Source organism: Corvus kubaryi, unplaced genomic scaffold (assembly GCF_017639235.1).
Source record: "Corvus kubaryi isolate FWS band 111438036 unplaced genomic scaffold, C.kubaryi_AGA036_p1.0 133, whole genome shotgun sequence".
Classification (NCBI taxonomy): Eukaryota; Metazoa; Chordata; class Aves; order Passeriformes; family Corvidae; genus Corvus; species Corvus kubaryi.
The window spans coordinates 20,619,352-20,632,776 of record NW_024580667.1 but is presented as its reverse complement, the minus strand read 5'-3'; the positions used below and the strand labels follow the sequence as shown (position 1 = coordinate 20,632,776).

The 13,425-nt window shown below is 37.3% G+C and overlaps 1 protein-coding gene across 6 annotated transcripts in view; it reads right to left on the bottom strand.

Moving 5' to 3' along the window:
* MYO16 (myosin XVI) overlaps positions 1-13,425 on the bottom strand; it is a 367,375-nt gene that overhangs the window by 29,112 nt on the left and 324,838 nt on the right. For all 6 annotated transcript variants that reach the window (XM_042038442.1, XM_042038458.1, XM_042038424.1 and 3 more), the window contains exons 30-32: positions 12,770-13,016; positions 10,624-10,931; positions 7,602-8,798 (exon numbers count right to left, since the gene is read on the bottom strand). In XM_042038442.1, the coding sequence (XP_041894376.1) occupies positions 7,602-8,798; positions 10,624-10,931; positions 12,770-13,016 (1,752 nt within the window). The remainder of the gene's footprint in view (positions 1-7,601; positions 8,799-10,623; positions 10,932-12,769; positions 13,017-13,425) is intronic.

Genomic DNA, 13,425 nt, shown 5'->3' with positions numbered 1-13,425 from the left:
GGATACCTGAGCCAAGGAGTCTAGAAACAGACTGGATTGTTTGTTAGACAGCTTTGGTTGTTGTGGAATCATACCCCTAAATGCCAACCTGACCAATGGTGAAATGATTGCTCTTGAACTTATCTACGTTCAAAAAAAGTCAACACATTTAGTTGTTAACATTTTCAGTAAGAAGCATTTTTCTGTATTTGAGGCTGACCGTTTCACTACTTTACAAACATTTTTGAAAGCCTGGACAGGAAAGAATATTTATTTCTGCACAGAATTTTAGAATGCTTGATTTTCATTTCAGGCTAAAACAAAAATAAATGTCATAATCTTGACATTTTCTGTGAAATGGAATTATTGTTTGCTACTGAGGTTCTATGCAAAAGATAATTCAATGCTGAGATGGATGTAAAGAAGTTAAAAACATCTGAAGAGATTTCTCACTCAAGCTGAAAATTTAATTAGAGACTTTCACTAAAATGTGTGTCCATATTTCATTCTTCATTCTATTCCAAATGCTGGAATTCCTGTAAAATGAAGTGACATGACTTTTACTGCCAAATACCCATATTTTTCTTTGGTATCAGAAACATAAATGTGCTACAAATCAACTTCTTTCTCTTAGATATGGCTAATTTCTCAAAATTGGTATACAATTAATGATGTAGTAGTTCCTAAACAAAGTCATTTGTGGTTCTGCATTATGAATTACAAATATTTAAAGAAGCCCATAACATTGTTAGCAAAGACACAGCTTTCTAAACCATTGCTGAATTTGGAACCATGATGTCAGATCAGATGTTGAAGAAAAGACGTTGCTATGAAAATAAGAATCCTGTAAATGTCTACCAGAATGATCCAAGTCATAATTAAAAGTGGGACATTATTGAAAATTATGGGTTTAAAATGCACTAAGCTGAACCAGTGTGGTGTAGTTATTGTATTTGAGTATCAGACAGGATGAAGGGGGAACAAAGTAAATCCAGCTCAGTGGAAAGGATGCAAAACAGAGTCATTAATTTAAAAGAAATGCCTGCAGTTCTCAGAAATGAACCATATAAAAGGAATAGAAAAGTCAATGCAATTACTTTTCCTCAGCATTCCTCCTCTTAAGCAGGGACTTGGTATGAATATGAGAGAGCCTGCAGTGGATCAGACCAAGGCACTGCCTACTCTAGGATCCTTTTCCAGTAGCCATCAATAGTTATAGCATAAGGTCAATGGAAATCAAAAATGCAGTGATATTTCCTCGTGATCCTGGGGCTGCATAGTCTCCTTCAACCTCTATTTCACTGACATAGCTTTTGGAAATGTATGGAGGAGTGCTCAAGACTTGATTGTGTTTTCAATACAAGCACTTAAAATGCAAAATAAATATGATTTTTTATGACAATACCCATTTTTTTTCACCTGAAAATTAGAATTGATTTATTCTTCTAATAATTTTTGGGTTAAAATTGTTTATGGTAATCACACACAAAGCCTCTTTCACATGTCAGAACAGACAACCAAAGCAAATTCTATATTACATTATTTTAGGCTGTAACAGCAAACAGTGAAGTCAACCAGAAACAGAAATGCTTTAGTGAAAAAAAATGACGTAACAGAAACCCAAAACAATCTTCAGCAGTAAAATATACTCGTTTTCAGAGATTCTGCAATTATTCTTGATACACTGTGTTTATCTTGAAACAACAGGTCTTTTCTGCAATACATTATCCAGATAATGGCAGACTTATAGATCAGGAGAAGTCTGCAGATTAAGGTGGTATCTTTCAGGCTGTACAAAAGTCCATAGAAATTCTGAAAATAGGAATCAAGTATATTTTCTCTAGACTCTTCTAACCTTTTTCTGCTGCAATAATAGAAACCGCAATTATTTCCTCAGAAAAATCATGCAGCATGGGCTGGATGGCAACAGTATTGCCAGCATTTCCGTCTGCTCCTGTGTAATTTTCTGTATAGGGCATCCATGGCTAGCCAAGAAAGGGCATTTTTGTAACGACTCACATTGAACTCTTACTAGCAGTTCTTCCTCCCACTTTTCTGCACCTACTGCAAGAGATTCAGAGTTGCAAGTAGTGCATAGTGAATGTGTAAGTTTGCTGATGACACTAAACTGGAAAGAGCTGTTTACTTCCTTGAGGGCAGAGAGGCCCTGCAGAATGAGGGACAATCAACAACTTTATGAAGTTTAAGAAGTGCTGTATTCTGCACCTGGGATGAGGCAACCCTGGATGTATGGACAGACTGGGGAATGAGAGGCTGCAAAGCAGTGCTGCAAGAAGGAACCTGGGGGTGCTGGTCAGTGGAAAGGTGAACATGAGCCAGCAGTTCCCTGGTAGCCAGGAGGGCCACCCTGTCCTGGGGGCATCAGGCACAGCATCACCAGCCGGGAAAGGGAGGGGATTGTGTATCAGGAGAAGGTTCTTCACCCAGTGGGTGGCTGGGCACTGGAACAGGCTCTGCAGGGAAGTGGTCACAGCACCAAGCCTGTTTCACTTCGTGTGTTTGGACAACATTCTCAGGCACATGGTGTGATTCTTGGAGTGTCCTGCACAGGGCCTGGAATTAGACTCGATGATCCTGACAGGTCCCTTCCAACTCCACATATTCCATCAGAGCTTGATGACTCTCCTGTGTTTAGATATTTGATCTGAAAATTAGTCACAGAAAGTCACCCTCACTCCCTGTTAATTAAGGCAATTATGTGAACAGATATTAATCTTTTTCTGAGAAGTGTGGTGAAGCTTAATTGCCTAAAGTTTTAATGATTTGAGAATTTTAAAGATGTAGAAGTTCAATGCCTTATACAATCATTCCTCCAGCATTTTCAGGTAAAAGATAAAAGTTGAAAACACAGCTTTTTGTATTGCTCATGGTTTGTAAGTTGTTAGCTTTTGCCACAAAGAAAGTATATCAATTTCATTGTACAACTAGGAAGGAGATGGAAATATGATTATTATCTTTATTAAGTTGCTTAAGACAAAAAGCTGAGTGACTTAGAGGGTAAAGGCCTGGGATTTCATCCCAGAAACACAAGCAGGGATTCAATTTGCAATCCACTGTTGAGACATTAGCTGCACAATAGCTTGCTTTATCTGATGATAAGGGAAAATTATTTACTAGATATCAAAGGGATACCTGCCTTTGACGGGACAGTACTTTTCATACAAATACATTGCATTTTATTGTTCTCCAAGTTTGAATCAATCTCAATAGAGAGCATTTGGCTAGCTTTAGTCCCAAGGTAAGTCTAAATATCTGTATTATTTGCCAGTTGTAACTATCTTGCCAGTTGTAACTATCCTCCTGTGACTTTCAATGCTTAAACTGGAGAATGTGGAATAAGACACTGATATGTGAAGCTACCTGCCTTGAAAATAAATCACTTAGGAAGTAAGTAAGGAAGGGATTCACATAGTGAATGGATGTCAAGGATACTGGACAAACAATAACAGTATTGATGACAATACACTGTTAACAATCTAAAGTTTGCACACCTTTGCTGCTGTTATTATATAGGTAACCAAACTGTTTGGAAAGGAATAGGTCACTGAGGAATGGATAGACTTGAATATACAAATTTACTTGTACTGAAACACTAACAAAATTTCACAAAACTTGATGCCTGTACATTGGTGACATACATAAAGGACATATCTTCCTAATTTTACTTCTTAGGCAGACATGTGGGGTTGCAAACTTGTGTATTTTCTTTTGCTCAGACACAGAAGTTAAGTATCTATGCCAATTTTTTCTCAACAAGCAGGAAGAAGAGAAAACATTGTGCCTTCGTCTCAATAGACTAATGGTAAGAAATTCAGCCAGGTCAAGCCAAAATCATAGTTTCTTTGCTCCTTCCCCTTCAGAATCCACATGAATACTCACTCTGCCAATCTAAGCATGGGTGATTGGTTAGGATTTATTCTACCTTTTGTTCTGAAGGTGAAATGATTCCCCTTTGCATGGAATAATTTAATATCAACTGTACCAATTAAGAGTAATAACATCACGACCTAGCAAAATCTGAGTATCATTCCTCCACACTGAGGAACAGAAAATTCTGTCCTTGCTCATAAATATTTAATATGAAATGCTTAAACATGTGATTGTCTCTTCCTTATACAAGAAATGTCTTATATGTTGAATAGTCAAAACTATTTGGGTATCCTGCTAAGGAGTGCTGTTTTGTGATTAAAAGATTGAATTCAGTTTCATGAGGTCTACTTTCAAATCTCAGGTCTTGTCTATTTGAGTAGGGGATCTGCACATGACCATTCCATTTCAATGTCTTGCAAACTAAAGTTTTCACTTCTAGAAATCATGGAGAATAGAATAGATTTGTGTGTGTGTGTATTATCAGTTATCTGCACTCAAATCTCATTTTATATGGAGTAAAACCAAATCTCTGTGTAACAATACAGCTGCAGTTTCAATGACAACTCTTCTCACCCTTGGAGAAACCACCTTATCTAGGTTCTCACCTGTTACAGCTTCGTTTATTTGAGCTGTAAGCTCTGCAGAGCAAAAAACTTCTCTTGTTACATGTGAAGTATTTTGCATGAAATCGCATACTATTTGATCCTGATCATTGTTTGAACCAGCAGGGGCTAGTGTTGTATAAAAAAAAGGCCAGGCTCAACCGCCAGGTATAGAAAGTTGTTGCCATTTGATTTTTTGTTGTTGTTGCCCTTCTGAAAGACAATGTTCTCAGTTCAGTTCACAATAACTCTTCAGCGCATCAGAAAACCACAAATGTGTTCTCCTGTAATTCTGGATGAGCTTTTTTCACAAAGAGGTCAGGAGCCAAAAGGACATAAGTGTTCTCAGGCCTTGAAATTACTCCTCCAGGCGAGAGGGAGGCATGCTGGGGCATCTGTCTGTATCGCACTTATATTGGCAAGGAGGCTTTCATCTCCAAGGCTGATGATCCCACACAGAAACTCCCTGATTCCCATAGGTCACTCTCCATGACTTCAAAATGGCCCACAATTTTACTTTTGAGTTTTAGTTAAGATTGTTGGTAGGTTATAACTTCTGAAAATAAGGGAAACATTATAGAGTGCTGTTCTAGGCCGTGTCTTCAACTACAAGGACATTCTATTTCTTTTTTTCACCATATCATCGCCGATAAATAAAATACTACAAATGACAAAAAGAAAGGGAGGAATCTTCTAGGAACTTAATATGCATTAGGCAATAGGTGATAAAAATATCAGAAGGTAACACATGACAACTTCTAGTTTTATACCACTTGTAGAGTCAACTCTGATGACTGCCATCTTATTACTTTGCATGGAAGATTAAACAAAATTTTTACCAGCTGTTACCCTAGAAAATAGATGAACACATGAAGTACATGAAAAAAGGCAAATCGTAAAAACACACATATATTCACCTGTGTTTGTTGCTTTCAATCCATCTACTTATCACTGAACTATTCATATGTAACTGCACTTAGTATACAGTAACTTCCTAGCTCATAAAATATTGATTCAGGTTTTTTATCATATCTCTTTCTTGAACTTTGATCTTTCATACTTAGTGCTGCCTTGATGAAATATTTAGAAGTACATTTTCCATGTGAAAGGTAAATTTAGAGGTTTTTTATGGTAGCCTCTGTTAATGCATTAGCTTCAAACCACATGAGACCCAAGCTGAACTCTATCTTGGTCACATTTAGTTGATCATTGCATTTGCAAAAATCTTCCATCCCAAAGCAAATTTTTTTTAAGATAAAGGTAATTTTTTTCACTTCGTTGGGAGTGGTTTACAACACTTCCTCATCAGGTACATTGAGAGAACCTTGAGAAGATACATCCAAAAAACTAACTTCAATAGTTACTTCCTAGCAGATAAAAATGTATAACATATAAAATAAAACAAGAATCCCAAATTAAAAAAAAACAAAAACAAAAAAACAACCAAAAAAAGCCAACAAAAAAATCAACCACAATACCATCAAAAACCCACAGAAAACATTCTATATATATATTTATAGGCAGTGAATGTTATTGAATAATTTTTTCAAAGCAAACAAAACTACTGCAGTAACTCCTTTACCAATGTCATCAATTCATACGCTTAGCATAAGGAAAAAAACTTTCTCTTGAGGTTGAGAACTGACGAAGTCTCAGTTCACAGCTCATTCAACACACAGGATTGAATTCAGCATACAAGAACAAGCAAGGTCCAGCTAAAGCTTTTTCAAGGTCTGGAGGACTAAAGAGGGTTCTGTCCACCATAGTTTCTCTGACAGCCAAATGTCTCTTGTCTCCACCTAGACACTAACTTTCACAAAACCTGTAGAAACTCAGTTAATTTTGAGACCTTTAGCTCTTTCCTGTACTTGGTTGAGAGCAATTTTGGCTGAAGGCTGCCATAGTTCTTAGGAAAAGAGAGGTGGTGTGGCAGACAGACGTACAGGTACACAGAGCAAGAACGAACACCAGCTTTGGTTATAGTATAGCTGTGTAAATTAGGATATGATACTAAAATCAGTGGAGCAGTATATATTTAAGAAAATGGACCATGCATATAAGAGAATCCATCCCGTTCTCTACTGTTTTGTTTTGTATTGCAAAAGTATGCCTTGGGCTTCTTCCCAAAAAGGTGGCACATCAATAAACCAATGGAAGTACATCTACACCAATGCATGCAGCATGGGCAACAAACAGGAGGAGCTGGAAGACACTGTGCAGCTGGAAAACTATGATACAGCTGAAATCACGGAAAGTGTCAGTTTTTCAGTGGGACTCAATGATCTTAACATTCTTTTCAAACTTAAGTAATTCTACATTTCTGTATTGCCTATTTCAAATATGCTGCACACAGCTCTTGATTAAGACAAGCTGTTTGGACAAATAGAAATGAAGAAGCAGAGAAAACAGTCTAGAGATTTTCTCACTCTAAATTTTAAATTCACAAAATTTTGTGTTTAGGAGATGCTACCATGGGCAGAAATTTCTATATAAAGTGTACTGAATATTTTCAATAGGAGAATTTTTTTTTAATCAGGAAAGTAATAACAACACTGGAGTCAGTGTTGTTATTGAGATGCAAAACCAGGATTTACTTTAACTTTTTAAATGTTGTTCACTGCATGACTCTCCTTCCAAGCTTTACTTAAGAGACTGCTAAATACTGTATCACCAAATATAGAATTCCATGGAAATGAAATGATGACATTTTAAAAGACAGTTTTCAAATTAAAGTACATCTACCAGCCACCTAGCCATATATTTAATTCAAAGTATTTTTATAGGTTGATAACATAAACTTATTTTTCACACAGTGTAACATCTGTGTTTATTTTACTGAGACAGCTGGCATGTTAAAAGAACATTTAAACTTGTGTCATACAAACATTTTGGTAAAAGAAAAGTTGATACCTCAGACAAAACATGAAGACCTACAATTTTTATATGCAATGTACCTACTACATGTGTTTCTTATGACTACAACAACTACAACAGACGTTATTTAAAAAAACCCAAACCAATCAAGGTTTTCATTCTGTATTTTTGCCCACTCTATCAGTTTCCAAGGTAAGAAAGTTTTGATGCAGAAAATATACACAATACACAGAGAAGCACAGAGAACTGTCTTACCTTCTGGCTCCCTGATCTTACGTCCTGCTGCAGATTTTCGTAGCACACTCCTTCCTGAGTTGAACAAGCTAGTTAACTCATCAAGGGGACTGGTCAATGACCTTGAGTTTGTAGGGCTGTATGGAAATGATGAATTTGAGTTCAATTTCCTGTGATCTGCTCTTGCCACCTTTGGAGAGTAAGGCAGTTTGGAGAATGGAGAAGATGAGCATCCAAGCTGAGCAGGATTGGGTCTCTGAGGTACTTTTGATAGATCTGAATTTGTACCTGTTTTCCCAGCATTAATCAGAAAACTAGCACAAGTCTCTGGAGGAGATGCAAAATGTGTGGAAGCCCGGTAGGAAACAAGAGGTGGTACAGGAGGAGGGGGCGGTGGCAGAGGAGGAGGTGGTGTGGAAGGGGGAGTCACTTTGGTGGAAACACTGAACACAATCAAGCCTGGAGATACTGGTCTTTCATTCTCCCCTTTCTGGCCTTTGGAGTACTGGGGTGATAATGGACTTGAGCCTTCTGACTGCACAGGGTATTTTAGGTTGGTTTCCAAAACAGGAAGCTTTTTGACCTCTAGTGGTGTTAAAGGTGATTCATCAGAAGCAGGTGAACATGTGACAGGGGTTGGAGGGAATACAAGAAGTGGTGGTCTGTGGGGGAGCAAGTTAGGGAAAGGGGCTGGAATGTCACATGAGTCTTTACAGATTAAAGCTGCTTGACTGTTTCCATCCAATGTTCCATCTTCAATGTTAATATTTTTTTTGCTTTCAAACAACAGAGGAGGAGATCCAGTCACTACTGGAATTATTCCATTACCATTGCTTCCTTCTTCTGGTAGAAAATACTTCATTTCTTCATATACAGACTCTCCTTGTTCTGGACTCTCCGCTTCGGCAGAACTGCTTTTCACAGCATTCCCTACCATTTCAATATAGACAGGCTCATTTTCCTCCTCTTCTTGTGACATAAAGAGACTCAACATGCCATGTTGTGGTCCATCAGTAGAAACTGCTCTCTGTACCGTCACAGTGTCATAGACACCTGGTTTAACTACTGTGCTTGCTTTTTTTACATCCCCAGGCTTTTGGCCAGGTATTTCTTCATAAGAGCCACTAAGTTTTGTATTCGGACTTCGTTTTGGTTTTCTGGGAGGTATTTTTTTCATGGTACTATAGTCATCACTGTGTGGCCTTGGACGGGTCAGTACTAGGAAAGTGAAAAAGGTCTGTGTTATTAACAAGTTAAAGTTAGGTTTTTCTTACACTGGTCTAGTACGTTAAGCCCTCAAATGCTACCCATTTAGTTCTACAATGAGAAGCAGTCACAAACACAGGAATCCAAGCAAAAGCATAAATAATTCTAAGAATAAAATGCAGAATTTTCAGCTACCAAACCACAGGCCTTTGCTACCTGGGCATATCATGTACTTTGGTAATCTCTGCTGCCACTAAAAGATGAGAACTCACACCTGAGGAGGTATATTTTGAATCCAAATGTGCACTGCAAGGTCTGTAACACATGGAAATATGTATTTATTTCTCCTTTTGCTCCAAGGGAGAGGGGCAGGCTTTTAACTGGGAGTCAGCACGGTGCTACTTTGAGACATATGTGATTGCCACTAACTGAAATACCCCTCTTTTATGTAATCTCTACAAAACTCTAATTATAGGATGATATTATGCCCCCCTCTTCTTTTGTACTGCAGGTATGGAAATAATTTATAACTTTAGGGAATCCCATAGCCTAAGGGCAAATCCCCAAGTGAGTATACATTTAACTAAACTAGATGTCTCTTCATAGCCTCCAGGCATGTATGGAGTGAAGAGACTAGATACCCGGATGATTGGTCTTTTAAGATCAAAATTAGATGTTATAAATCAAAGCTGGTTTTGGACAAAGACTCAGGAAACTGACATAATTCTTGGAAAATGAGAGAAACTTGCCCTATTGTTTCATACAAATGAGAACTGCAAAATTGTTTTGCGAGTACATGTAAGTATTATTGTTAAGACCACATATACATATATAAACTGTTGCTCTTTCAAAACACCTCTGTTAGAACTCCTTGGTTAAACTGATAATCTCTTGCAGACTTGGACACAGAATGATGAAACGACTACAGACCTCCTTAAACCATACCAGTTTAAAACTATGTTGGGCATAGTTCATGTCTCCATACATAGAGCTTGAATGAGCAAGGAAGACGTTAAGAAAAATGGACTTTCACCCAATGAACTGGACATGAGAACAGTAATTATTTTGAGAGAGGGAGCTACGAAGATTTCTATCCATTGTATGCAGGACTAGGGAAAGGTTATACCCAAAGGTTTAAACCCAACCTGAAGGATCTTCCTTGATAAACCTTGAGGATCCTTTACACAAAACATGACACACCAGGCTTATCAAAGAAAGCAGAATGGAATCCTTTCCTTCATCTTCTACCCACTCATTTCAAGGGTAAAGGAGAATAGAACAAGTGGACTCAAAACCATGCTATGTGCACCATAATGTACTGAGATGCTTTGAGACACTTTCAGGACTTTCCTTCTAAACAAAAATCACTGTAACCAAATTATGGCAAAAAAAAACCCAAACAAAAAACCAAACACTGAATGCATAAGTTATTCATGTGAGCATAAAGAAAAAGTAGGAAAAAGTTTAATGTTTAAGTCTGTGAAATTCAAGATTCGAGCATTCTGTTTTACTGATGCAAGATATTCTAACAGTTTAAAAGGTGAAATAAAATGGTCAGTGAAGTAGAATAGCTCATATTGACAGATTATTTGTTTCTAGAGGGAGTTCTACAAATAGGTTTTGGTTGTTGACAAACTAGGCAATTAGAACACATGAGTATTATTTGCTGATTTGGGAACAAATGACAAATTGGCTATTTTTATTTACTGCCACTGAAATATTTCAAGGAAGCAGGACCTCTCAAAGGCATTTGACTGTGTTTAAAAGGATCAAAGTGAAAAGAATAAATCAATAACTCTGAGTAACATTTGTGACTGTCTCTGCCTTTATGCCTAACCTTCATTAGTGGTTTCCTTAGAAGCTGCCGACAAGCAAGCACTAACAGCCTCGTATGAGGCACTCAGTCGTGTGTTGGGGTCCCTCTTTGGTTTGGGAGGAGGCTGTTTCCTTCGTGATGGCAGGCTATTGCTATCGTCCATGCTGAAAACAGAGTGCAGGGAGGGGGATCTGATGGATGACCCCGCCGCAGAATGTACCAAGCCGTCCACTGCCATGGGGACAGGGACGGAGCTGGAGTGAAAGTGCTTAGACGTTCGACAGCCGGCAAAGCTGTCCTCAGAGACCTTCCCACCCTTGTCTTCAGCTCTGAAAACACAGAAAAGAGGCCCAGATGCATTATTCAAGCAGTAACAATGAACCTGTTCATGCAAACGTAACAACAGCTTTTTGGTAAACAATCTCACAACTCCCCTGCTGTGTTGAGGGGATGTGTGCAGTAATCTTCTGACAAACAAATCCAGATCAAGCTGCTATCTTTCTTCCATTTCCTGTTCCATGATAAATCAGGACACTGGCCCATTTTCACACAAATGCAGCCTTGCTTAAGCAGTCTCATATTGTTGATCAGACATGCACTGAATGAATTGTTCACACTTTGATTGCTACACACAATCAAAAGCTGGGTTTTCAATCTGAATGATAATTTCTGGGAAATCCATTTTAATAGAAAGTTACTGAGGCAGCAAATACTGAGCCTTTATCGTTATTTTCTAAAAAGACAACTATAAATTCTATTTAGATAATGCAAATCTTTAAAATATTAGATGACCTTTTTAACCAGCTACATTGGCTCCTTGAGCAATTCCACCCAGATATCTATATATCTTCCAGTTTAAACTTAATTATTAGTTATTACTTTTAATGGTAACTTTTATTATAATGATGTTATGTTTAGTTGTTTCAATTACAATTTAGTATTTCTATTTTTTCTTTTTTTTTGCTATTTGAATATATATTGAGAAATAACCTTTCAGCTGCTTCCAACAAATTGATTGTTAGCAAAAATTCTTCTAACATTTTATTCCTCCAAGAATCAAAAGATTGAGACCCTTTTAACTTATAGTAGTAATGTATTAGATAGAAGATGTCTATGCTGCCATTTTACAAACAAATCCCCAAGCATTTGTCTTTTTAAATTGTATTTCTGCATGGCAAATCACCAGCAGAGCTGAAATTCATGTACAGGATATAGCCAGCTGCCCATGTAGTAAATGAAATAGCAAAAGATGAAAGATGGTGCTCAGTGGATAGTTTGTTTTCACTCTAATGTTTAATTACAGTCTTTCCTACAAAGGCATTTCCTCCAATATGTAATCACTGGGATATTTGAAACTAATTAAGCAGATGCACTGCCATTTTCACTTTAATAAAAGTCACTGACAAAAGCAATGATAGCAAAGGGGGTTGTTCTGGATGAAAATTAAGTTCCTATGGAAAAATAAACATTTATATGTCCAGCAAGTTATAGACACATTCTTTCTTTTGACACACACCGATTAACTGCAAATGCTAACTCTGCCCATTCAGCTGTCTAAGAGAGAAGAGATCATGGACTCAGTTTCTACAGAATTGCTCTCCAGCATTTACTGGATTTGTAAAATAGGTACTCCTGAAAACTCTGATATGAGTTTAAAAAAAAGAAAAAGAAGCCAATTTTTAAATAAAGGCATCCTCCTCACAATCAATCTACTTGGTTCAGTGAGAAATCAGGATTTCTTAGTCTGGACTTACTGTATTTCAACACTTTCTTAGCTGTTTTTCATTACCTTGGCAATTTTTCAGTGTTGGTATTTGAAGTTAGAGGAATTTTTCTTTTGCTTGTTTGGGCTGATGAAAGTTAAACTAGAACCTATTTATCATAGAATTAGAAGTATTTCTGTAAAAAATAAGTGTTTCAGACACTTGAATAAGTTCCTCTAAACTCAGTGTCCCCTGAATAGGATATGGTAGTTTCCTTAAGTTTCTAGACTTAATTACCTGATATGCAGGGAAAAAATATGACCTAATATTGATTTGGGATGAGCATATACTTGAGAATTCTCTTTCAATCCCTCAGTCATTTCTATGGTTTTCTAAGAAGAGAAGGAATTCACAAAACCTGCAGAGATTCATTAATTCTTCACAGAAGGTGCTTCACATCTTACCTTTTGTGGCCTTCCTCTGGCCTGTTTCTAGCCTCTCCCTTTTCTCTGTGGTAAACACCATTCATCTCGTTGCGGAGCCGGTCATTTTCCCGAGCAATGTCAGAAGCATTTTGAATAACCAAGGCATCATATGTTTTCAATCCCATATCCTCAGCATTCTGCAAGAAGCTTTTGATTGAGGTGACCTCTTGCTGTTTGATGCTCATCTTCTGTAGCAAGCGCTGGCGAGCTAGAAATCCTCTTACAACTGCCATAGCAGAAGGAGAAAATATGGACCAGTGAAAGGCAACTAATTGGGGAATTAACTTAATATCACTGTGTGTTCTGCTGTAAACATGAGCATGCCAAGTTCAGTCAATATCTTGTACAAATTAGGAAGGAAATCTGATGGCATAAAAATAACACAGTAAAATGCAAATCTTTCCCTTTTCTGCTGCTAGTGCTTAAAACAAAGTAGTGACAGTAATTTTGTAAATTCCCACTATCAGAACTCAAAATGTTTACTTTCACTGAACGTTATTTTTATTACATTACAACTGAAACATAGATGTATACTAAAGATTGTGAGAGCATACATTTACACTGCAACAGTCAAAAGATAGTTTGTTTCAAAACAAAAGCCTGGATAAATTAATTGCTTTGGATGCAGTAGGAAT